Below are 26224 nucleotides of genomic sequence, written 5' to 3' on the forward strand. Positions count from 1 at the left end.
GAGCTCCGTCCACCACCCCACCCACAGGACCCATGCACAATCCGTGACCCATCTCCAGTGCCTCGGAGGGAACCACCTTTCATCCCCCAGCTCCCCCACCCCATCGCCCCAGCTCCCCGTTCAGCCCCAGGGTGAGATGGCGCCCCTGCTGTTCGCCCAGGTGAAAGGTCACGACCCCCCCCCCCCCCCGCCACCACCCATCGAGGTGAGAGGTCGCCACCAACGCCTTACCCTGCCAGTCCACCGAAGATATCTTTGACGTAGGAGTAGTCGCCGCCGGACTTGGGGATGGTGACACCGAGCTCAGCGTAGCACAGGGCGCCGATGGCAGTGATGAAGCCGGTGATGATCCAGACGACCATAGCCAGACCCACCGAGCCGGCATTCTCCATCACACCCTTCGGGGAGACAAAGATCCCCGAGCCGATGATGTTCCCTGCGGAGAGAGCGAGGGAGGGGGGTTAGAGAGTGTCGGGGAGTGAGGGGGGGGTCAGAGTGAGGGGAGGGGGTCAGAGTGTGTGGGAGGAGCGAGGGAGGGGGTCAGAGAGTGTGGGGGGTGAGGGAGGGGGTCAGAGAGTGTTGGGGGAGTGAGGGAGGGGGTCAGTGTGGGGGGTGAGGGAGGGGTTCAGAGAGTGTGGGGGAGGGGGTTAGAAAGTGTCGGGGGAGCGAGGGGGGTCAGAGAGTGTGGGGGAGCGAGGGGGGGTCAGACAGGGTGGGGGGTGAGGGAGGGGGGTCAGAGAGTGTGGGGGAAGTGAGGGACGGGGTCAGAGTGTGGGGGTGGAGGGGGTCAGAGAGTGTGGGGGAAGGGAGGGACGGGGTCAGAGTGTTGGGGTGGAGGGGGATCAGAGAGTGTGGGACCGGAACCGATCACCTCTTCCCCATCCCCATCCCCATCCTGGTGGTGCTCTCGGGTTCTCGGACTCTGAACGCTCTCTCTCTTCTCGGTTATTCCAATATTGTCAACTTCAGCATTTCTTTTTGCGATTGCACTACAATCTTTGCACCATTCTGCTGTACTTTGCACTACCCTGTCAGTTTTATGCTCATTGCTGTATTTATCATTTAACTTATTATTGCCATGTATACTGCTTACTCTGTGAACTTCTCGAGTGCAAGGAATTTCATTGCACCCTGGTACTTGTGACAATAAACCAATCTGATAAGACCAAACTAAACTAAATTATCATCTGATTCTCTACGGTCTGGCAGCAATTCGAATGCACAGGAACGTAAGATGCTGCAGAGTGGTGGACTCAGCCCAACACATCACGGGCGCATCCCTCCCCACCATCGGTGATATCCACAGGAGGTGCTGCCTCAAGAAGGCAACACCCACCATCAAAGATCCCTGCCATCTGGGCCGTGCCGTCTTCTCGCAGCTCCCGTTGGGGCAGGAGGTACAGAAGCCTGAAGTCCCCACACCAGCGGGTTCGGGAACAGCGACTTCCCTTCAAACCATTCGGTTCTTGAAACAACCTGCACAACCCCAACCACTACCTCAGTACAGCAACATTAGGACCGCTTTGCACTACGATGGACTTTTTATTTTGTCCTAATCATGTTCTTTCTTGTAAAAACGGTGTATATTTTATAGTGAATGTTGTGTATTGGATGCTGTGTACCTGTAATGCTGCTGCAAGTAAGTTTTTCATTGCAACTGGCATTGGTATTGGTTTATTACTGTCACTTGTACCGAGGTACAGTGAAAAATTTGTCCTTGCATACCGATCATACAGGTCAATTCATTACACAGTGCAGTTACATTGAGTTAGTACAGAGTGCATTGAGGTAGTACAGGTAAAAACAATAACAGTACAGAGTAAAGTGTCACAGCTACAGAGAAAGTGCAGTGCAATAAGGTGCAAGGTCACAACAAGGTAGATCGTGAAGTCAGAGTCCATCTCATTGTATAAGGGAACCGTTCAGTAGTCTTATCACCATGGGGTAGAAGCTGTCCTTGAGCCTGGTGGTACGTGCCCTCAGGCTCCTGTATCTTCTACCCGATGGAAGAGGAGAGAAGAGAGAATGTCCCGGGTGGGTGGGGTCTTTGATTATGCTGGCTGCTTCACCAAGACAGCGAGAGGTAAAGACAAGAGTCCTTGGATCTTTGAATCTGGACCCCCCAGGACGTTCTGAGTGGCGGGGGGGGGGGGGATTGACCCGAGCCCCCCACCCCACCCCATATACAATAGGGATTGACAGATGAGATGTAGGAAGATGGATGTGTCCCATGTAGACCTGAGGTGGATAGGGGACGGGGATGGTGGGTGAACCTCAACACCAACCCTAAAGAATGAAACTAGCTAAGCCCCCGACAATCCCCCACCCCCCACCACCATCACAGCCAACCCCAGCTCCCCTCCCACTCCCAAGACCCTGGACCAGCAGACCAGGGAACAAGACGCTACCCGCGATCTAACACCCCTCCTGCTACCCTCCCTCCTCTCCTTCCCACCCACTCACTCCCCTCCCTTCCCTCTGATCTAACACCCCTCCCGCTACCCCACCTCCCTCCCACTCACTCCCCTCCCTTCCCTCTCCCCTCCCTTCCCTCTCCCCTCCTCTCTCCTCCCACTGCCCTTTACTGGTATGCAGAACATCCAGTACTGTGTTTCACCAGTGTCCTGTCCTGCCCAACTAGTACACTCCGTACCCTGACTGATGAAGGCCAGCGATGCCAGAAAGCCTTTCCTCACCACCCTGACAAGCTGTGACACAACTTTCAGGGAGTCCCTGAAATTAACTTGGTCGGAGTCGGGATGCAAGGCAAAATCCCGAAGGAGCGTCGGTGGGAAGGAGTGAAAGGGGGGAGGTTATTTTCAGCGGAGAACGCTGCAGGGGGTAACAGGGTGTCGCTGGAGGTTCTGTGAATAATTAAAGGTGGCAAATGGTGTACTGGCCTCAGATGGAAGGAGAACAGATTAGAACGGTACATCTTGGAGTGTGTCAGTGGGGAAGTCTTGCTCCAGATGTACAGGGCAGTGGAGAGACCACGTCCGGAGCACTGCGTACAGTTCTGGGCTCCCTATTTCGGGAGGTATACACGTACACTGGGAAGCAGTTCAGAGGAGGTTCCTGGTGGGGTGGGGTGCGGAAGGTGCTCCCTCACGGGGAAGGGTTAGGCAGGTTGGGCCCTGTGCTCATTGGGGTTCAGGGGAGCGAGAGGTGGTCTCATTGAAAGGTGTGAGGTCCTGGAGATGCGGAGAGGGTGTTTCCCCTGGTGGGAGGAATCCAGACCAGTTGGGGGGCGGTCTCAGGATGAGGGGCCGCCCCAGTTAAGACAGAGACGGGGAGGAATTTCCTCTACAGGAGGGGCGAGGACTCTCGGGACTTCTCTGCCCCAGAGAGCTGGGGATGTCGGGTCACTGGATATATTCAATGGGAGGTGGGGTGGGGGGGGCACGGGACTGTTGGGGGGAGTCGAGGGGGATGGGGATTGGGGCGGGATGCTGGGAGGGATAAGATCTAAGGTGCCTGTGGACAAAAACAATGGTGCGGGGTAGAATTGCTGCCCCATTGGGTTCGATCCTGACTTCTGCCGCTGTGTGTGTGTGTGTGTGTGTGTGTGTGTGTGTGTGTGTGTGTGTGTGTGTGTGTGTGTGTGTGTGTGTGTGTGTGTGTGTGTGGAGTCTGCACGCTCTCCCTGTAACCCCGTGGGTTTCCCCCCAGGTGCTCCAGTTCCCTCCCACGTCCCAAAGACTGTGCGGGGTCGCTGGGTGAATCGGCCGCTGGGAATTGCCCCCAAGTGTGAGGGTGAGGGCTGGAATCTGGGGGGAGTGCATGGAAATGTGGGGAGACAAAAGGGATTAGTGTGGGATCAGTGTATGTGGGTGTTTGACAGTCTCCACGGACTCCCAAGGGTTAAATCACAAGACCAGATTGTGCAAACTGGGATTGCATTACTAGAAACTGGGTTATTAGCAGGATGGTAAAAATAAAATTACTCACACACGCTCCTCCCACTGCCCTTAGAGGAAGAGAGTTCCAAAGGCTTGTCCACCCTCTAAGAGAAATATCTCACCTCTTAAATGGGTGACCCCCTTATTTTTACACAGTGACCCCAGTTAGAAACATAGAAAACCTACAGCACAATTCAGGCCCATTGGCCCACAAAGCTGTGCCGAACATGTCCCTACCTTAGAAATTACCAGGCTTACCCAGAGCCCTCTATTTTTCTCAGCTCCATGTACCTATCCAAAAGTCCCTTAAAAGACTCTATCGTATCCGCCTCCACCACCGTTGCCGGCAGCCCATTCCCTGCAATCACCACTCTCTGAGTAAAAAACTTACCCCTGACATCTCCTCTGTACCTACTCCCCAGCACCTTAAACCTGTGTCCTCTTGTGGCCACCATTTCAGTCCCAGGGAAAATCCTCTGACTATCCACCCAATCAATGCCTCTCATCACCTTATACACCTCTGCCAGGTCCCCCCCTCGTCCTCCATCGCTCCAAGGAGAAAAGGCCGAGTTCCCTCAACCTACTTTCATAAGGCAGGTTCTAGATTCTCCCCCAAGGGAAAACATCTTCTCCGCACCCACCCTGTTGAGATCCCTGAGGATCTTTTATGTTTCAATCAAGTCCCCTCTCGCTCATCTAAACTCCAGCCAGTACAAGCCCAGCCTGTGCGATGGGAACGAAGGCCGCACCCGGAGGCAGAGCAGCTAGAACTACTGCCCCACAGCGCCAGAGACCCAGGTTCGAAGCTGACCTCTGGCAGTGTGTGTGTGTGTGTGTGTGTGTGTGTGTGTGTGTGTGTGTGTGTGTGTGTGTGTGTGTGTGTGTGTGTGTGTGTGTGTGTGCGCACGCGTGCGTGAGAGAGACACAGAGACAGGACTGACTCTGTGTGTGTGCGTGGAGTCTGCACGCTCTCCCTGTGACCCCGTGGGTTTCCCCCGGGGGCTCCGGTTCCCTCCCACGTCGCAAAGACGTGTGGGTCGGTGGGTTAATCGGCCGCTGTGAATTGTTCTCCCCCCTCCAGTGTGTGGGTGAGGGGTGGAATCAGTTGATGAGCACGTGAGAGAGAATACATAGGGAGATACGGCCAGCTTTTCACTTAGTACCCAATCGGGGCTTTGGATATCGACCTACCACCATCTCGCAGCTCCCATCGGGCAGGAGGTACAGAAGCCTGAAGTCCCCACACCACCGGGTTCAGGAACAGCTACTTCCCTTCAACCATTTGGTTCTTGAACCAACCAGCACAACTCTAATCACCATCTCAGTACAGGAACACTATGACCACTTTGTGCTAGAATGCATTTTGTTTTTTTTGTTCTAATTGTGTTTCTTCTGGTAAAAAAATTGTGTGTCATTTATGTTTTCTTGTGAATGCTGCTTCTCTGATGCTCTGTGCCTGTGACGCTGCTGCAAGTAAGTTTCTCACTGACCCCGTGCACACGTGGACGTGCAGATGACAAGAAACTTGACTCTGAGACTACGAATGAAAATCTAAACACTGCAGATGGCTGGAAAACTGAAATAAAAAGAGTAAAATGCCGATAACAGCCAGCAGCTCAGGCAACACCAGCGGGGAGAGAAGTGAGGTCAATGTCTCCGGTCGGAGACCCCAGAACTCGTGAAAGATTCGCCCTGTCTCTCTTGCCACAGGTGCTGTCTGGCCCACTGAGTGCTTCGAGCACTTTGCTGGTTTTCCAATGTCATGTTATCTCCTGTGATGTTGTTTGTCCCATGGATGGATTTGAGTCGGACAGCAGCTGCTAGAAATAAACCTGGTGTTTATTTGTCTCTGCCGGTGTGTGTAACAGCGACCCTGACCAGCTGGTGAGGGAGCCAGCTTATCCCCGGTGGGTACATGGGGTTAGAGTGCCCTTCCCATGGCTCTGTTGGGTGAATCAGCCCTGCCAGTCCTCGTTGGGGCTGGGGGTTGGGGCTGAACTGGGACAGGAAGACTTGCAGGATCCAGGGCCACACATGCTGGGGTGGCAAAAGGGAAGCTGAGGCGGGAAGTGAAAGCTGCAGCTAGAAGCACAAGGGGTGGACAGAGGGAGGGTGAGGGGCAGACGGAGCGGACGGGGGTGTGGAGAGAGAGGGGGGGAGGGAGGGAGAGGGGAAGGGAGAGGGAGGGAGGGGAAGGGAGGGAGAGGGGAAGGGGGAGAGGGGAAGGGAGAGAGGGAGGGAGGGGAAGGGAGAGAGGGAGGGAGAGGGGAAGGGAGAGAGGGGGGAGAGGGAGAGGGGAAGGGAGAGAGGGAGGGAGAGGGAGGGAGAGGGGAAGGGAGAGAGGGAGGGAGAGGGGAAGGAAGAGAGAGAGGGAGGGGAAGGGAGAGAAGGAGGGAGAGGGAGGGAGGGATGGAGGTAAAGGGAGTGAGAGGGGGAGGGAGAAGGGGGAGAGAGGGAGACAGGTGGGGGAGGTGAGGAGAGAGGGTGGAGGGGGAAAGTGTGGAGGGGGAGGGGGGAGGGGGGAGAGGAGGGATAGGGTAGGGGGAGGAAGGGGAGGGAGGCAGTGGGGGAGAAGGTGAGAGAGGGTGGAGGGGAAGAAGAGGGGGGGAGGAGGGAGGGGGAGGGGGAGAGTGGGGGAGAGAGGGGAGGGGGGAAGGGGAGGGAGGAAGGGGGAGGGAGGCAGTGGGGAGGTGAGGAGAGTGGAGGGGTAGGAAAGTGGAGGGGGGGGAGAGAGGAGGGAGAGGGGAGGCAGGGTGGGGAAGGTTAGAGGGTGGAGGGGGAGAGTGGTGGAGGGGGAGAGTGGGGAGGGGGGAGGGGGAGAGGGGGAGGGGAGGAGGAGAGAGGGGGAGGGGAGGAGGGAGAGGGAAGGGAGGCAAGGTGGGGAAGGTTAGAGGGTGGAGGGGATGGGGGAGGGGGAGAGGGGAGAGGGGGGAAAGGGGGAGGGGAGAGGAGGGAGAGATGGGGAGGGAGGGAGAGGAGTGTAACAGGAAGGTGGAGAGGGACGGGAGAGGTGGATGAGGGGCATAGGAGGGGAGGAGGAGAGGGGAGGGCAGTGCTGGGGAGGGAGTGGGGGGGATGGACCATCGATGTGTCAGGCCAACAGCGGGAAGACGGGCAGCTAGCAAAGACGAGAGTGGGGAATTGTTGCAAAGGTAACGTGGTCATGTGCTGAGTAATCTGTTCAGGAGTTTTACGCCACATAACGAGATTAAAACTTATCTGAAGAGGCACTCTCAGGGAGAACAGGGAGGCTGGTGTTCGGGGCCCCTTCTCAGATAAGCTGACGAGGGCAGGGAGACAAGGTTTTACCGACGGCCCTGACCCTCGTCAGCCCTCCCAGCGGGCTGGGGGGAGGGGGGGGGGTGGGCTTGGGGAGAGGGGTGTGAGGGGAGAGGAATTTGGGAATGGGGAGAGGGAGGTCTGAGACTGGATATCCTCAGTATTGGTGCTGGTGTCGGTACTGAGGGTGCCCCGCCGTATTGGAGGGTCTCTCTCTCCCCCTCTGTCTCTCTCTGTCTCTCTGACTCTCTCTCTCTCTCTCTCTCTCTCTCTCTCTCTCTCTCTCTCTCTCTCTCTCTGTCTCCCTCTCCCCCTCTGTCTCTCTTCCCCTCTCTGTCTATCCCTCTCTCTCTGTCTCTCTCCCCCGTCTCATTCTCCTGTCTCTCATTCCCCTCTCTGTCTCTCTCTCCCTCTGTCTCCCTCTCTCTCTATCTAGTTCTCTCTTTCCGTCTCTCTCTTTGTTTCTTCTCTCCCTCACTATTCTGTCTGTCTGTCTCTCTCGTTAATGGGAAACCTCCCAGAGTCCTTACGGTAGGAGGAACAAGGAGAGGGCAGGATGTGGGGAGCTGTTATAACGTCATCCTACATGAAATCAGGCACATCGGCCCACGGACTCCATGCCTGCCGCCCATTTACACCGATCCCCTTCCATTCTGCCCCCACATTCCCAGCAACTCCCCCTAGATTCTGCCCCTCACCCACACATTGGGGGAGACGGGCGGGGACAATCCACCGCGATTAACCCACCAACCCGCATGTCTTTGGGACGTGGGAGGGAACTGGAGCACCTGAGGGGGTGTTGGGAACCCATGGGGGTCACAGGGAGAAGGTGCAGACTCCACACACACACACACACACACACACACACACACACACACACACACACACACACACACACACACACACACACACACACACACACACACACACACACACACACACACACACACACACACACACACACAGTGCTGGAGGTCAGGATCGAACCCGGGTCTCTGTGGAGCTGTGAGGCAGCAGCTCCCCTCTGCACTGGTGTTTTTACGAGGAGGGGGCCCGTGTTCGAACACCTGTGTATCAGCATGGACACTGGTGCCAGGAGTCACCGGCCGGTCACAGGAGTGAGTGCTTTGGCTGGCTTACCTTCCTCAGGTGGTCCTGAGGTCAAATGAGGGCACTGCCCTCCCTACCTTCTGCTCAGCCCACATTCACCCCGACAACTGCGCTGCAGCTGGGCTCAGACCAGCCGGGGGGGTTGGAAGCCCGGTTCCCCACCACCAGCGCCCCCCCGCCCCCCCCCCCCCCCCCCATCCATGCCCTGCCTGTGACCACACCGCCATCTGGGCCTGACACCGCGAAGGGGACCACTGACGTCACCCCGGCCTCCCGAAATGGCTGCCGGAAGGGGCTTCGGGTGGATCTCTGAAATCCCCAGTGTGGGAGAGGGCCATTCGGTCCACTTGTCTCCCTCCCGGCCGGATCCCGCTTCCTGTGGGGGACGGCTCTTCCAGGGCTCCCTCTGATTAAACGTGGCTCCACTCCAAACACCCCACCAGTTGTCCCGTGAAGTATTTACCCACCAAACCCTCCTCCCATCCTTCCACAGATCAGCTTCATTGTTTCCCACCCCTGGTTAACCACCTCTCTGGCCAGGAAAACTTCTCCTTCCTCAGTTAACAACCTCTCTAGCCAGGAAAACCTCTCCTTCCTCAGTTAACTACCTTTCTAGCCAGGAAAACAACCTCTCCTTCCCCGGTTAACGACCTCTGGCCAGGAAAACCTCTCCTTCCTCAGTTAACGACCTCTCTAGCCAGGAAAACAACCTCTCCTTCCAGGTTAACGACCTCTCTGGCCAGGAAAACCTCTCCTTCCTCAGTTAACGACCTGTCTAGCCAGGAAAGCTTCTGCTTCCCTGTCAATGACCTCTCTGCCCAGGTTAAAGGGTCCTCACCCTTCACCCTTTCTTGTCCTCTCGCGATGTCACGTGCCTTGATTAAACCTGCCCCCTGCCTCCTCTGCTCCAGAGAGGGGAGGAGATTCAAGGATGGGCTCGGAGCCTCCTTGGAAGTGTGACGTCCCCACTGGCTCACACCTGGGAATCTCAGACCCCACGACCGCTCAAAGTGGCAGTGTCACTAGGGCCCATCTCCAACATTTGAACCAGTCTGCAGCCCCCACCCCACCCCCACTGACGCACACACCTGCCCCTGCTTTTCTGCGCTGAACCCCTCACTCCCTGGCTCCGGCCTCCCGTTCTCCCCGGACTGAATGGCTCCACTGTGGGTAGCCTGTACCTTCAGATCCCTGCCACACACTCTCTCTGTGCCTCCCTCTCTCTCTCTCTGCCTCTCTCTGACTGTCTCTCTCTGCTCCCTCTCTCTGCCTCCTTCTCTTTCTCTCTCTGTCTTCCTGTCTCTCCTTCAGTGTGTGTGACTATGTGTGTGTGTGTGTCACTCTATATCTGTGTGTGTGTGACTCTCTGCCTGTGTGTGTGTCACTCTCTCTCTGCCTGTATTCATGTGTGAGTCGTTCTCTCTTTGTCTGTGTGACTCTATCTGTGTGTGACTGTGTGTGTGTGTGACTCTCTCTGTCTGTGTGTGTGTGTCTCTCTCTCTGCCTGTATTCATGTGTGTGTCGCTCTCTCCTTGTCTGTGTGACTCTATCTGTGTGTGTGACTCTGTGTGTGTGTGTGACTCTGTCTGTGTGTGTGTCTCTCTCTCTCTGCCTGTATTCATGTATGTGTCGCTCTCTCTTTGTCTGTGTGACTCTATCTGTGTGTGTGTGACTCCGTGTGTGTGACACCCTCTGTCTGTGTGTGTCACTCCCTCTCCCTGTCACTCTTTCTCTGTCTAGGTGTGTGTGTGCCACTCTGTGTGACTCGCTCTCTCTGTCACTGTGTGTGTGTGTGTGTGTGTGTGTGTGTGTGTGTCTGTGACTCTCTGTCGCTCTTTCTACCTGTTCATCTCTCTCCATCTCTCTCTTTCTCTCTCTCCCTGTCCCTCTCTGATCAAGACCAACAACGTCAGCCAAATTTTTAATCTTCTGAACTCTGTAGCCTCAGTTTACTTTTGATCCTGCGGGGGGGGGGGGGGGGGGGGACTTCTGTGCAGTTGAGGCAGTGCAAAAGGCAGCCCGTCGATTTGGTGATTCGGAGAGCCAACACGTGCCGTTGATTTATTCTGGTTGGCACCGATTACCAGAATGCAATGGCTGCTGGGCACCAGACCAGCCGTGTGCCAGACGGGCTCAGAGGAACCGGTCTGAGATAGGCATACCTGCCACCTCTTCCGTCCCTGCTCTCCAGAACTCCCCGTACTCGTGGGCCCCTGGTTCCTTCACCCCCGAGTGGGATACCTAACCACCTGCTGACCCCTCCAGCATGGCTGCTGTTGGTGTGCCTCAGCTTCCATCCGGCAAGCTGCAGGCGATCAAAATGTTCTCCTCCCCAGGGAGCTATAGTGAGACCCCTTTCCACTCACTCCCATTCCGCACACTCCCAATGGACCCCACTCACTCCCTCCGTACACACTCCCGATGGACCCCACCCCTTCCCATTCATTCCCACCCTACACAGTCCCAGTGGAGCCACATCCTTGAGGATCTAGCCTCTGTTGTTGGATGTCAATCAAAGGCCTTGCAGTGGGCAGTGCGAATGGGGGAGGGGAATGGCCCCCAGCTCTAAACACATCTCTCCCTGTTGTTTGCCATTCCTACCTACAATTAAATTCAATCAGCAAGCAGTCTAATAACCTGAGGCTCAGACAAAAGCAGAGGGGAAGATTTAATTAGCAGACAGTCAGATGTTACTTCTGAAAACTATAGCCCCCTGGCCAAACTTCCATTGCCCAAGAATGGCTGATCACTGATTGACCTGCAGTCTGGAAAAGGTTAATCGCTGAGTTACTCAATCCTGAGTTCGTATGCAGCATTAACGCAATCAAGATGTTCCACCGGAGTAAAACCTGAACAGGCACAGAAACTACTTCGAGGAGACGCGACTTTTAGAGTCATAGAGCACCACAGCACAGAAACAGGCCGTTTGGCCCATCGAGTCCATGCCACCTAATCTTTCAGAAAGGTGTTTGGGATTGGGAATTGGGAAAAGCAGAAGGCAGCCCCGACAGTTGTACACAAAGGCCGGGTTTGGCAGGTGCGGAGATTGTGGACGAGGTCGACAGGTTACAGAGGTGGAGGTGGGGACGGTGGGACCACAGGAGGACTGGGAACAAAAGTCTGGGTGAGCCAGTGGAGCTCAGGGAAGGATGCGGGCAGCGCGGTGCGGGTTAGGAGTTGGAGTAATCTCCCTTCCCCATTCCTCGCTCACCCTCAGACCGTCGTCGGTGCCCCCACCCACCTCCCGCTGCCCCCTCTCCTCCACTCGATACCGAACACCCCCCTCCACCCCTCGTTCCTTTCTCGCCCTCTTTCCCCGCCCAGTGCTGACAGATCCTCCTGCTGCTCTCATTCTGCGCCTCACCCCCCCCCCCCACCCACGGCACTGATCCCCCCTCACTCCCCCCTCCCTCACTCCAATTCTCAACTTTATTGCTTCACTCCCCCCCCAAATGACCCTCCCTTCTCCCTAACCAACCCCCTCCTCAACCCCTCACTGACCCTCCTCCAACACCCGCCCCTCCTCAACCCCCATTCCGCCTCACCTTTCCCATCGCCCTTCCTCACTCCCGACCCCTCACGCCCCTCCTCCGCCCCCAGTGCCAACCCCCCTCCCCACCCCTCACTCCACCGTCATCCCTACCCCCCATTTCCCCCACCGCACACCTCCCCGCCCCGCCCCACCCTTGCCCCCCCTTCCTCCCCATCACCCTGCACTCCCTCCCCCACTGGGCCTCGCCCGCTTCATTCGTGGCCCCAACTCACCCCTGATCCCGGGGGTGGGGAAGGGGCGAGGGAGAGGGAACCCTACTGATGATGACAATTGGGGGTGGGGGGGGTGGAAAACAGGAGAATCAACGAAGGTTCCTCAACCCCCCCCCCCCGTCCCTCCATTGCACACAGGGGAAGAGAGGGAATCTCCCACGAGGCACACTGCAGTCGAATATCCAACGCATTTGGTATTGGTTTATTATTGTCACTTGTACCGAGGTGCAGCGAAAAACGTGTCTTGCATCCCGATCGTACAGGTCAATTCATTACACAGTGCAGTTACATTGAGTTAGTACAGAGTGCATTGAGGTAGTACAGGTACTCTTGGGAAGAGGCTGGGGGAGGCGTTGGTGGTCACTCACCGACAATGATCCCGCAGGCGCTGACCAGTCCGATCTCCTTCTTCAACGCGACGCCGGCTTCCTCTTTCTTCCCGCTGCCCGCCAAGCTGCCCTGGGAGCCCTTGCTGGTGGAGGGCGCGTTTCGCAGTCGGCTCCCCTCGGCCATCTTGCCCGCCGGGGTATCCGTCCAGTCACCGGCTGCGGCGTCCGCGGTGTGAGGGAGCGAGAGAAGGGGATTGTGGTGGTGGGGGGGGGGGGGAGGAGACGCAGAGGTTAATGGTTAGTGGCACTGGTGAGTGGAAGCAAGTAGAAGCGGTGTGTGTGCATGTGCGTGTGTGTGAAATAACGGTAGGGATCGGTGACCGGTGGCCTGGGGAGAGGATGAGCTAACTCACTGTTGAGGTAGGCAAGGGGAGGACCAACTCCGAGGGAGCCTCGAGGAACCACTCGCGGTCTCAGATGCTCTTCGCCCCTTCCCCGGATCGAAGGGCAGGGATCAGAGGCAGGCGACAGGTGGGGAAGGGGGCGGCGAGAGGGGGGGCAGACATCAAAGAGGAAACATGGGGGGGGTTGGTTGGGGTGCGTGTGTTAAAATGATTTAACAAGTTTCCTCTCTCTCTCTCTCTCTCTCTCTCTCCCTCCACCGCACCAACCACCTACTCCCGAACCCGGTGCTAGTAAAGGACAGACTGGCAAAGCAGAGATCTGGCCGGCTGCTGTCTCCTGTCGAGTGTCCTTGTGCCGGGAGCAGCTAGAGCGTGTGTTTACGCAGCCTGGGTTTGCTGTTCTCTGAGTGTCCCAATCTCTGTGTTTTTCTGTCCCTCTCTCCTCCCCACCTTGTCCTTTTATATTTACATCACTTTTAGCTCCTCCCACCTTTTTCTGCGAAACCTGATCTTCTTATCGGTGAGGGGTTTGGAATTAGAGTTGGTGGGGGGGAAGAGAGAGAGAGAGAGGGGGGGGGGAGAGAGAGATGTGGTTGCAAAGAAAACACAACGCAGAAGGCAAGCACAAAAACACATTGCTGCTGTCCAACGCAGTGCCATACGGAGGCTTAATTAAGATTAGAGCAAGTTTACAAGAGGAGTCTGCACCTTTTCTGCAGCACTAGCAGCAGATCAGTCCCTGGCCAGCTGGGGGGTGGGGGGTGGCTGTTTGTCAGCTCTGAGCTCACAGCCCCGCTGACTCACGCCTGACAGAATAACGCACACAGCAGAATAATGTGAGGCAGGAGAAGCTGAGTCAGGATATGTCTCGTAAACACTGTACCTTCTATCATCCCCCCACCAAGCACCCCCCCCCCCCCACTGTTCCTCAACCAAGACTGTTTGCACAACACTGATTGGGTTTGGACGGATTTGATGGGATGGTGTTTGTGTTACAGGGCGGGCAAGAGATTAAGTTCAGCGGGACGGTGGCTGCACAAATGCATTCTGTCCACAGCGGTGGGTCAGAGACAGAGAGGGAGAGATAGTGTGTGTGAGAGACAGAGTGAGTGTGAGAGACAGAGAGTGAGTGTCAGAGATAGTGTGTGTGTGACAGATAGTGTGAGAGACAGAGAGTGAGAGTGTGTGTGTGAATGTGAGAGAGTGTGAGTGCATGTGTGTGAGAGAGAGAGTGTGAGAGAGAGACATAGTGTAAGAGAGAGTGCGTGAGACAGTGTGTGTGTGTGTGAGCGTGTGAGTGTGAGACTGGTGTGTGAGAAAGAGTGTGAGAGAGACAGAGAGTGAGTGTGAGAGAGTATGTGAGAGGGAGTATGTGTGAGAGGGTGTCTGAGAGAGAGAGAGACACAGATGTGTGTGTGAGAGACGGGCGTGTGTGAGAGAGACAGAGAGAGAGTGTGTGAGGGAGAGTGTGTGATAGAGAGTATACGTGTGTGTGTATATTGAAGCATCAGTGTGTATGCATTGTTACGACCATATTTCTTTTGTAATTTGTAGTAATTTTATGTCTTGCGCTGTACAGCTACTGCAAAACAACAATGTTAACGTCATATAAGGCAGTGACAATAACCCTCACTCTGAGTGTGTTTGTGTACTGGAGTGTGTGTGTGTGTGTGTGTGTGTGTGTGTGTGTGTGTGTGTGTGTGTGTGTGTGTGTGTGTGTGTAATAGTGTGCGCACGTGTCTGTGCGTTGTGTGCACGCTGGGGAAATTTACCAAGGCCAAAGAAGATCAGAATCAGGAGCCAGAGCTGGGGAGGCCACTCAGCCCCTTTAGCCTGCCCTGCCATTCGATACAGTCATGGCTGATCTGCCCCAGACCTTCGAATGATCTGGCCTCCCGCCACCCTTGGGGGCAGAGCGTACCAGGGATTCACCGCCCTCTGAATGCAGAAATTACTACGCACCTCAGAGTTAAAAGACCAGCCCCCTTATTCTGCAGCCACGTCCCCTTGCGTGAGACCACCCCCCCCCCCACCCCACTAGTGGAAACGTATCCGCCCTGTCGTGTCCCCTCAGGGTCGCATCTGCTCGAATAAGGTCCCCCGTCATTTTTCTAAACTCCAGCGAACACGGATCCAAACTGTCTCACCCGTCTTGGTACCCCACATTCCCACCCACACCCCCCACCCCACTCCCCCCCCCCCCCGTGACCTTCAACGCCCCTCCCTCGCTTGTCGGGAATCCGTCTCCCTCGGCCTTAACAAACATTCACAGCCTCTGCTCCCACTGCCCTTCGAGGAAGAAATGGGTGGGAAGTTCAAGGGAGATATCAGAGGGAGGTTTTTTACCCAGAGAGTGGTTGGGGCATGGAATGCGCTGCCTGGGGCAGTGGTGGAGGCAGGTACATTGGTCAAATTCAAGAGGTTACTACATAAGCATATGGAGGAATTTAAAATAGAGGGATATGTGGGAGGAAGGGGTTAGATAGTCTTAGGTGAGGTTTAAAGGTGGGCACAACATGGTGGGCCGAAGGGCCTGTATTGTGCTGTGCTGTTCTATGGTTCTAAGGAAGTTCCAAAGATTTGCCACCTTCTGAGAGGAAAATATTTTGCCCGTCTTAAACCAGCGTCTCCTTCAACAGCTTGGAAACCCTCCCCCTTGCCCCTGGGTGTTAGCTCTATGGCGTATATTAAAGGGAACGGGGGTCAGACGGGAAAACCCATTCGTCTGGAAGGACAGTACACACTTTGCAGAAACAACAAACTGTGATCGTTAAGGAGATTGCGTTTGCTGGGGCCGTGTTTTGCCATCACAAGGGATCGTCAAATCCACTTGAGTTCCCTGCTTACTGAAGGGGGAAGTATTGTCGAAGGTGCTGAGTGGGAGGCTTTTCAAATCCACTGAGTTTGGAGGAGACCGTGATGACTAAAGAAGTCCCTCTGAGTTCATTGGGACTGGGTTAGTTACGGGAAAAGATTGGGCTCAGTGGGATCACGTGCAGCGATGCAAGATCACAAACCCATTAAGTGACGGTGGTGTAGTGGCTAGCGTGACGCTGCTACAGCGCCAGCGACCCGGGTTCGATTCTGGCCGCTGTCTGTAAGGATTTTGTATGTTCTCCCCATGTGTCTGCATGGGTTTCCTTCGGGTTCCTCCCACATTCCAAAGACGTACGGGTTAGGAAGTTGCGGGCGTGCTATGTTGGCGCCGGAAGCGTGGCGACACTTGCGGGCTGCCCCCAGAACACTCTACGCAAAAAGACACATTTCACTGTGTGTTTGGATGTACATGTGACTAATAAATAAATATCTTATAAATATCTTATCTTTAGGGGACTGTTATTTTAAGAAAAGCAAGGGAAGCATTCTCAATTCTGTTGGATTTGGAGTCATCCAGTAGGGAAACAGGCCCTTCGGCCCACCACATCCATGCCAACCCATTCCCCACCTATACCGATCCCATCTGCCCGCATTAGGACCATCTCCTTCTACACCTGGTCTGCTTAACTCCCTGTCTAAATGCCTCTTAAACATACTGATTGTACCCGAGTCCAACACCTCCTGTAGCAGCGTGTTCCAGATATCGACCCCTCTCTGTGTGAAAAAATTTACCCCTCACATCCCCTTTAAACCTCCTCCCTCTCCCCTTAAACCCCCTTGTTTTTAATACCCCTACCAAGGGTAAAAGACTCTATCTACCCTCTCTATGCCTCTCAAAAACACTATTACAGTGCCAGCGATCTGGGTTCAATTCTGGCCTCTGTCTGTAAGGAGTTTGTACGTTCTCCCCGTGTCTGCGTGGGTTTCCTCCGGGTGCTTCGGTTTCCTCCCACATTCCAAAGACGTATGGGTTAGGAAGTTGCGGGTATGCTATGTTGGCGACGGAAGCGTGGCGACACTTGCGGGCTGCTCCCAGAACGCTCTCGGTGACGCAAGAAGATGCATTTCACTGTGTGTTTCGATGTACACGTGACTAATGACTAAATATCTTGCCTTGTCTTATATAGGTCACCACGCAGTCTGCTTCCCTCCAGGGAAAACTGTCCCAGCCTGTCCAACCTCTCTCTGTAACTAAAGTCCTTCGATCCAGACAACACCCTGGTGAATCTCCTCTCCACCTGCAATCATGCCCATCTCTCTCTCTCTCTATATATATACACACACAAACGTTTATTAACTGAAGCACTACAGGAAAGGACAACCAGTGTCAATACTACAACTAGTACAGAAGAGAAACAAACTAAGCATCTACGTAACTACAGTAAGATAATGCTAATTAAACACACGTGAAACACACATGCAACACAACACCCGCTAAACGCACCACGCAACACTTCAGAGAAGAATCACATTCTCCATGACACACGCAATCCCGAGGGGCCCACTGAGCGCGGAACTCAACCAGGGTGCCCGCGGAGAAACCGTGCACTCCCTCTCCGAGGACACCCACGCGCGCACGGAAGCCCAGAAGACGGGGCAGGCAGGCCGACCAGCCGGAACCCTCGGCTGCCCGCCGCCGTGACCCGTGGACGGCCGGCTTGGCCGGGCCCAGTAGAAGACCCACCAGGAGATCCCTCGCACGACCCACCCCTCCCGCCGCACCGGGTGACCGTAGATCAGCAGCGTCGGGCTGAAGTGCAGCCAGAGCTCAAGCAGCAGCCCCCTTCAATCGTGTCCTTCCTGCAGTGTGACGACCAGCACTACACACAGTGCTCCGGATCTGGTCTGACCAGTGCTTCGTAAGGGCAGTACGTGCTGGGAAATTGTCAAGCCCAGTGGAACCATTCATTAGAATCACAGAGCAATACAGCAGGGATACAGGCCCTGCGGCCCAACCAGTCCGTGCCGACCACGGTGCACACCCACCCAGTCCCAATGTCCTGCGTCCGGCCCATCTCCCTCGATACCTCGCCCCTCCGTGTACCGATCCAAGTGCTTCTTAGATGACGCTATTGTACCTGCCTCAATACCTCTGGCAGCCCGTTCCACACACTCACCACCCTCTGTGTGGAAAAAGTTGCTCAGGTCCCTTTTAAACCTTTCCCCTCTCGCCCTAAACCTATGCCCCCTAGTTTTGGACTCCCCTAACCTGGGGAAAAGACCGTTCCCGTCCACCTTATCTCTGCCCCTCATGATTTCATGCACCTCTATAAGATCGCCCCTCATTCTCCTACACTCCAAGGAATAAAGGCCTAGCCTTGCCAACCTCTCCCTATAACTCAGGCCCTCGAGTCCTGGCAACATCCTCATGAATCTTCTCTGTACTCTTTCCAGTTTAACCACGTCTTTCCTAGAACAGGGTGACCAGAACTGTACACAGTGCTCCAAGTGTGGCCTCACCGACATCTTATAAAACTGCAACATAATGTCCCAGCTCCTGTACTCAGTGCCCTGACTGAAGGCCAGCGCGCTAAACGCCCTTTCCAACACCCTGTCCACCTGTGACGCCACTTTCAACGAACTATGCACTTGTACTCCTAGGTCCCTCTGTCCCATTACACTCCGCAGTGCCCGACCATTCACAGCAACTCCTGCACTGGTTTGACTTTCCAAAATGCATCACCTCGCACTTATCTGTATTGAACTCCATTTGCCACTCCTCGGCCCACTTCCCCAACTGATCAAGATCTCCCTGTAATCTATGATAACCTTCTTCACTGCCAACAACGCCTCCTAATTTTGTGTCATCCGCAAACTTACATCGAGCCTTGTGCATTCGCATCCATATCATTTACATAAATAACCAATAACAAGGGTCCCGATACCGACCCCTGCGACACACCACTGGTCACCGGCCTCCATCCCGAGAAACGACCTTCAACCACCTCCCTCTGCTTCCCACCTCCGAGCCAGTTTTGAATCCACCTGACTCGGTCTCCCTGGATTCCATGGGACTTAACCTTCCAGACCAGTCCACCGTGTCGAAAGCCTTGCTGAAGTCCAAGTAGACAACATCTACTACCCTCGCCTCATCTACCCTTTTGGTTACCTTATTACTACAGGGGATATTTAAACAACCTGCCGGATTTTAGTGGAATATTACAGGGGGAACTGGCTTTGAAAGCCAGTGAATTTATGAGACAGGGTTTATTACAGGGCAGAGGTTGACTAATCTTTCCACCTCTCGCTCCTCCCTTCCCACCTTTGAACAGAAGAAAACGGGAGCAGGAGGAGGCCACCCAGCCCCTCAAGCCTGCCCTGCCGTTCAACATGATCGTGGGTGATTTGCCTCAGGGTTCGATTCCTCATCCACACCAGCTCTCCCCCTCCCCCATAGCCCTCAGTTTCCCAATCTCCCAAAAAAATCTATCCACTCCCCCCCCCCACCCCCCTTTAAATACCAGCCTCCACCACCCTCAGGGGCAGAAGAGTTCCAGAGATTCACCACTCTCTGCGAGAAGTGGTTCCTCCAGCCCTCCATTTTAAATGACCGGCCCCTCATCTTGCCTCCCTCCCGCGACCTATTTGCCCCACTGCCATCTGGCAAGCGGCACCAGAGCATCCGGGCCAGAACTACTAGACTGTACAACAGCTTTTTGTCCCCCAGGCTGTCGGGCTCCTGAATACCCTGGAGACAGTCTCAGACAAATGCCACGTCAAAAGCCCTGGTTTGCACAACGGCATATAAGAACTTTGGCCGCTGCTGAACATGTTTATACAATTAGTGCAACACACTGAGTTCTGGATTTGCTTTGTCCAATTTAGTTTTGCACTGCACTGATCTTTGTCTCCTGTATAGACCATTTTTTGTGGTATATGTGCTTGCACAATTTTTCTGTCTGCATTTATTGTATGTCTTCTGTTCTATGTCTGTCCTCTGTTGTGTGAGTCTGGGGGAAACGACATTTCATTCCTTCATGTTTTACAGCATATGGGTGAATGACAGTAAAGTAATAACTTGAATTTGAACTTGTAACTCTGTCCTCCTCGTTCGAGGCTCTCTTGCCAGTGGGAACATCTCCACCTCTGCCTCGTCGCGCCCCCTCCAGGGACTTATATGCTTCAGTAAGATCTCCCCTCGTTCCAAACTCCAATGAATAAAGATCCAACCTTTTTCTGGCCATTTGAGACAGGACAACCCTCTCATCCCAGTAATCAGATGTAAGATATTTATTTATTAGTCCCAATAATTTACTTATTGGGCTGAGGAATTTGGAGTACTGTGAGCAGTTCTGAGCCCCGTATCTAAGGAAGGATGTGCTGGGCCCTGGAGAGGGTCCAGAGGAGGTTCGCAAAGAACGATCCCGGGAATGAAAGGGTTAACGTACAGAGCGCGCTTGATGTCTCTGGGCCTGTACTCGATGATGAGGTGAGATGAGATCTCTTTATTAGTCACATGAACATCGAAACACACAGTGAAATGCATCTTTTGCGTAGAGTGTTCTGGGAGCAGCCCGCAAGTGTCTCCACGCTTCTGGTGCCAACATAGCACGCCCACAACTTCCAAACACGTACGTCTCTCGAATGTGGGAGGAAACCGGAGCACCCGGAGGAAACCTACGCAGACACACAGGGAGAACGTACAAACTCCTTACGGACAGCAGCCAGAATCGAACTCAGGTCTCTGGCGCCGTAATAATGCCTCTGGCGTTATGCAAACCGCTACAGTACCGCGCCACCCAGTGAATTAGCCAGTGTATCTCTCCCGGGCTGTCTCCATGCTTCTCAGATGAGAGGGTGACACTGATTGCAATACTCCGGGTTTACCCTCACCAACACCCTGTACAATTGTAACAGTCGAGCCCCCACCCATCCCTGATCCACCCCCCCCAATTGTTTGATACCCCAAATATCTCAGTTAACGTCTCGTTAATTCCTCCCCCACTCCCCTTGTCAGTTCTGTCAGTACCTCGGTTAGTCTCTCTGCCTCCCTCTCCCCCTACTCCCAATTGTTGAGAACCCCACCCCCTAACCCCTTGTTAATTCTGGGCTAACACACAAAAAGTGCCGGAGGAACTCAGCAGGTCAGGCAGCATCCGTGGAGGGAAATAAACAGTCGACGGTTTGGGCTGAGATCCTTCGTCGGCGCTGGCAAGGAAGAGGGCAGAAGCTGGAATAAGGAGGTGGGGGCAGCGGGAGGAGTGCACGCAGGCAGGGGACAGGTGAGTCCAGGTGAGAGGGGGAAGGTAGGTGGGTGAGACGTGGGGGGGGGGGGGGGAAGATGGGAGAAGCTGAGAGGTGATAGGTAGAAGATGCCAAGGGCTGAAGAAGGAGGAATCCGGCAGGAGAGGGCAGTGGACTCTCGAATAAAGGATGGAGGAGGGGAGGAGAGGAGCTCACAAGACAAAGGAGCAGAAGGAGGCCATTCTGCCCATCGTCTGCTCCGCTACCTCACCATGAGCTAAACTATTGTCCCATCCAGCCCCAATTCCCAGCGTTTTCCCCATATCCCTTGATACCCTGACTAATTATACCCGTGCCTTATGAAAGCAGGTTGAGGGAACTCGGCCTTTTCTCCTTGGAGCGACGGAGGATGAGGGGGGGACCTGGCAGAGGTGTATAAGGTGATGAGAGGCATTGATCGTGTGGATAGTCAGAGGCTTTTCCCCAGGGCTGAAATGGTGGCCACAAGAGGACACAGGTTTAAGGTGCTGGGAAGCAGGTACAGAGGAGATGTCAGGGGTAGGTTTTTTACTCAGAGAGTGGTGAGTGTGTGGAATGGGCTGCCGGCAACGGTGGTGGAGGCAGATACGATAGGGTCTTTTAAGAGACTGTTGGATCGGTACATGGAGCTGAGAAAAATAGAGGGCTATGGGTAAGCCTGGTAATTTCTAAGGTAGGGACATGTTCGGCACAGCTTTGTTGGCCGAAGGGCCTGAATTGTGCTGTAGGTTTTCTACGTCTCTATGTTTCTATAATTAGATACCTATCAATCTCTGCCTTAAACACCCCCAGTGATTGGGCCTCCACAGCTGTACGTGGCAACGAACTCCACAAATCCACGACCCTCTGGCTAAAGAAATTTCTCCGCATCTCTATTCTAAATGGGTACCCTCTAATTCCAGGACTGTGTTCTCTAGTCCTGGACTCACCCACCAAGGGAAACAACTTAGCCACATAATAGGCAGGTTATCAAGCCGGGGGGAAGGGAGCCACAGGAATAAGGGAACACAAAGGAGTTGGGGGGGGGGGTGGGAAAGAAAAAATCACCAGCACAGCGGTTAGAGTCACTACCTCATAGTGCCAGAGACCCAGGTTTAATCCCAACCTCCGCCACTGTGTGTGAGTGTGTGCGTGCGTGTGTGTGTGTGTGTACAAGTTTCCCTGTAGTTCCCTCTGTCCCAGTGACCCCGTGGGCTCCCCCCAGGTGCTCCAGTTCCCTCCCATGTCCCAAAGACATGCGGGTGCACGGGTTGATCGGCCGCTGTGAACTGTGTGTGGGTGAGGGGTGGAATTTTGGGGGAGTTGATGGGGAATGTGGGGGGGAATGAGATGGGATCAGCGTAAATGGGCGGCGTGCAGTCAGCACGGACTGGGTGGGCCGAAGGGCCTGTCTCCGAGCTGGGTGGCACCTCGACCGTATTCCAGTGCTCTGCCCATTCACAGGTTTTGTCCCCCCAGAAATTAATCCGGCTCCTCCCCAACAAGGTACGGCAAATGGAGGCCATTTTCCATTCACCTGATCACTGCCGTCACACGGTGGTCAACGTGCGCACAGTAGGATCCCAATGAATCAAAGACCCCTTCCGCCCTGGACATTCTCTCTTCTCTCCCCTCCCGTTGGGCAGAAGATACCAAAGCCTAAAAGCACGTACCACCAGGCTCAAGGACAGCTTCTATCCCGCTGTTATAAGACTATTGAACGATAAGATGGACTCTTCACCTCACAATCTACCTCACTATGACCTTGCACCTTATTGTCTGCCTGAACTGTGCTTTCTCTGTGACTGTAATATTTTATTCTGCTTTCTGTTATTGTTTTTTCTCCTGTACTGATGAGGTGAAATGATCTGTATGGATGGCATGCAAAACTAAGTTTTTCACTGTACCTCAGTACATCCTATCTGGATGTATCACAGCTTGGTACGGCAACTGCTCTGCCCAGGACCACAAGAAACTGCAGAGAGTTGTGGACACAGCCCAGTGCATCACAGACACCAGCCTCCCCTCCTTGGACTCTTTACCTTTCGTTGCCTTGGTGAAGCAGCCAGCATAATCAAAGACCCCACCCACCCGGGTCATTCTCTCTTCTCTCTTCTTCCATTAGGTAGAAGATACAGGAGCCTGAGGGCACGTACCACCAGACTTAAGGACAGCTTCTACCCCACTGTGATAAGACTATTGAACGGTTCCCTTATACGATGAGATGGACTCTGACCTCAAGATCTACCTTGTTGTGACCTTGCACCTTATTGCACTGCACTTTCTCTGTAGCTGTGACACTTTACTCTGTACTGTTATTGTTTTTACCTGCACTACATCAATGCACTCTGTACTAACTCAATGTAACTGCACTGTGTAATGAATTGACCTGTACGATCAGTGTGCAAGACAAGTTTTTCACTGCACCTCGGTACAAGTGACAATAATAAACCAATACCAATACCAATGTTACAATAATAATCCAATTCCAATTTATCTTTCCTTCCTATTATCCGATGCGATGCAGAGGCCAAGGCTCGGTATTCCCGGCCCCATCCCTGACCACTGTTGGATGGGACAGCTCACCCGGTCCTCTGAGGGTTAACCATGTGGCTGTGGGATCAGGCCAGAGTCACCCACTGGGTCCGGGCACTGGCAGGGTTCCTGCCCCAGAGGACAACCGGTGGCCATGAAAGGACAACCTGGTCATCTGTGGGTCGTTGTTACTGAGACTGGCCTTCTGTACGGGTTTACTTACTTGGATGTGGGTCTCCTCCTGCCCCACACACCTCCCCCCGCGCCCCACCCCCCCCCGTGGGACAGGGCCAAGAATGGCCTCCTCCTCAGTGGCTTGTTGCCTCGGCAGTGGCTCTGGTTGTTTTACCCAGGATGGGCAATGAGCCCGAGTGCAGGGCTTCCCACGACAGGGAGGTGACCTCTAGTGGGCAAAGGCCTCCAGGTTCTGGCGCTCTGAACACTTGCCTTCCATCGCCCCTCATTGCCACAGGCAGGTCTGACCTCCCCAGTCAGTGGGCAGTCTCTGTGGTGACCATAAATGATAGAGCAGGAAGTGTGTGTGTGTGTGTGTGTGTGTGTGTGTGTGTGTGTGTGTGTGTGTGTGTGTGTGTGTGTGTGTGTGTGAGAGAGAGAGGGGGGGAGAGAGACAGACAGGACTGACTGTGTGTGTGCGTGTATGAGAGTGTGTGTCTGTGTGTGTGAGACTGAGAGAGACAGTGCTGACCGTATCTGTGTGTGTAACAGGACTGCGTGTGTGCGTGAAAGAACTGACTGTGAGTGTAAGATACAGGACTGAGTACCCCAGCACTGACCGTGTGTGTGTGTGTGTGTGTGTGTGTGTGTGTGTGTGTGTGTGTGTGTGTGTGTGTGTGTGTGCGCGCGCGCACACACATACATGTGTATATAACAGGGCTGAGTGTCTCAGCACTCACTGTATACATGTCTGTAACCATGTGAGACAGGACTGTGTGAGTATGACAGGGCTAACTCTCTCAGCACTGTCATTTTTAGGATCTAGGCACCTGGTAAGGCCAGCATCTCTTGCCCATCCCAGGTGGGAGCGAGCCACCTCCTCAAACTGCTGCAGCCCCTCTGGGGCAGGTGTTCCCACAGTACTATGAGGCAGAGTTCCAGGATGGAGACCCAGTGATGATGAAGGACCAGTGAAGTCAGGACAGTGTGTGACTTGGAGGGGTGTTCCCAAAACCCTGCTACCCTTGTCCCCCTGGGCGGGAGAGTCGGGGTTTGGGAGGTGGCGTTGGACCAGTGACCACGGTGTGTCTTGTCGATGGCACCCAGCATGGCCACGGTGGGCTGGTCGTGGAGGAAAGAGGGGGTTGCTGAGAGCACAGGCGGCTGTGTCCTGGGCAGTGTCCAGCTCGGACTGGGACTGACAGAGTGCACAGAGTCCTGACATCCTCCTGACTGGGGCCTGGTGGACGGTGAGGAGGTCGTGGGGTGTCAGGAGGTGTCGGAATCCGCTGTATCTGACCTGCTCTGGAAGCCCCGGGATTGGTCCAGTAGAGTTTTAGGTCAACGGTGACCACACCACACCACCCCCCCCCCCCACACCCCCCAGATGTTGACCGGTGGTGGTAATGTCATTGAATGTCAATATTACTTGCCCCTTATCAGCCCCTGCCTGAACGTTGTCTTGGTCTTGCTGAAAAGGCAATGGGCTGCTTCATTGGCCTGTCAGCTGTGAATGGAACTGGACATTGCGTAATCATCAGTGAACATCTGACTTACCATAGAACCATAGAACAGTACAGCACAATACAGGCCCTTCGGCCCACAATGTTGTGCCGACCTTTAAACCACACCTAAGACTATCTAACCTCTTCCTCCCACATATCCCTCTATTTTAAATTCCTCCATATGCTCATCTAACAATCTCTTGAATTTGACCAATGTATCAGCCTCCACCACCGCCCCAGGCAGCGCATTCCATGCTCCAACCAGTCTCTGGGTGAAAAACCTCCCTCTGACATCTCCCTTGAACTTCCCACCCATTACCTTAAAGCCATGCCCTCTTGTATTGAGCATTGGTGTCCTGGGAAAGAGGCGCTGGCTGTCCACTCTATCTATTCCTCTTAATATTTTGTACACCTCTATCATGTCTCCCCTCATCCTCCTTCTCTCCAATGAGTAAAGCCCTCGCTCCTTTAGTCTCTCCTCATAATCCATACTCTCTAATCCAGGCAGCATCCTGGTAAATCTCCTCTGCACCCTTTCCAACGCTTCCACATCCTTCCTATAATGAGGCGACCAGAATTGGACACAGTACTCTAAGTGTGGTCTAACCAGAGTTTTGTAGAGCTGCATCATTACTTTGCGGCTCTTAAACTCGATCCCACGACTTATGAAAGCTAACATCCCATAAGCTTTCTTAACTACCCTATCTATCTGTGAGGCAACTTTCAGTGATCTGTGGATATGAACCCCCAGATCCCTCTGCTCCTTCACACTCCCCAGAATCCTGCCATTAACTTTGTATTCCGCCTTGGAGTTTGTCCTTCCAAAGTGTATTGCTTCACACTTCTCTGGACTGAACTCCATCTGCCACTTGTCAGCCCAGCTCTTCATCCTATCAATATCCCTCTGTAAGCTTCAACAGCCCTCCACACTATGCACAACACCACTGATCTTTGTGTCGTCTGCAAACTTGCCAACCCACCCTGCTACCCCCTCATCTAAGTCATTAATAAATATCACAAAAGGTAGAGGTCCCAGAACCGATCCCTGTGGGACACCGCTAGTCACAGCCCTCCAATCCGAATGCACTCCCTCCACCACAACCCTCTGCTTTCTACAGGCAAGCCAATTCTGAATCCACATGGCC

The 26224-nt window shown here is 54.2% G+C and overlaps 1 protein-coding gene across 4 annotated transcripts in view; it reads right to left on the reverse strand.

Annotated features, from left to right (window-relative positions):
* The window catches only part of LOC127567287 (large neutral amino acids transporter small subunit 2-like), a 58938-nt gene that overhangs the window by 31674 nt on the left and 1040 nt on the right, over positions 1-26224 (reverse strand). The window contains exons 1-3 of one of the 4 annotated variants that reach the window (XM_052009972.1): positions 13495-13576; positions 12422-12598; positions 232-436 (exon numbers count right to left, since the gene is read on the reverse strand). In XM_052009972.1, the coding sequence (XP_051865932.1) occupies positions 232-436; positions 12422-12566 (350 nt within the window). In that variant the 5' untranslated portion in view covers positions 12567-12598; positions 13495-13576. Of the gene's footprint in view, positions 1-231; positions 437-12421; positions 12599-12795; positions 13357-13494; positions 13577-26224 lie in introns of those variants that run through there. The other 3 variants (XM_052009974.1, XM_052009971.1, XM_052009970.1) reach the window with 3 other exon arrangements.

Source organism: Pristis pectinata, unplaced genomic scaffold (genome assembly GCF_009764475.1).
Source record: "Pristis pectinata isolate sPriPec2 unplaced genomic scaffold, sPriPec2.1.pri scaffold_94_arrow_ctg1, whole genome shotgun sequence".
In the NCBI taxonomy this organism is placed as follows: domain Eukaryota; kingdom Metazoa; phylum Chordata; class Chondrichthyes; order Rhinopristiformes; family Pristidae; genus Pristis; species Pristis pectinata.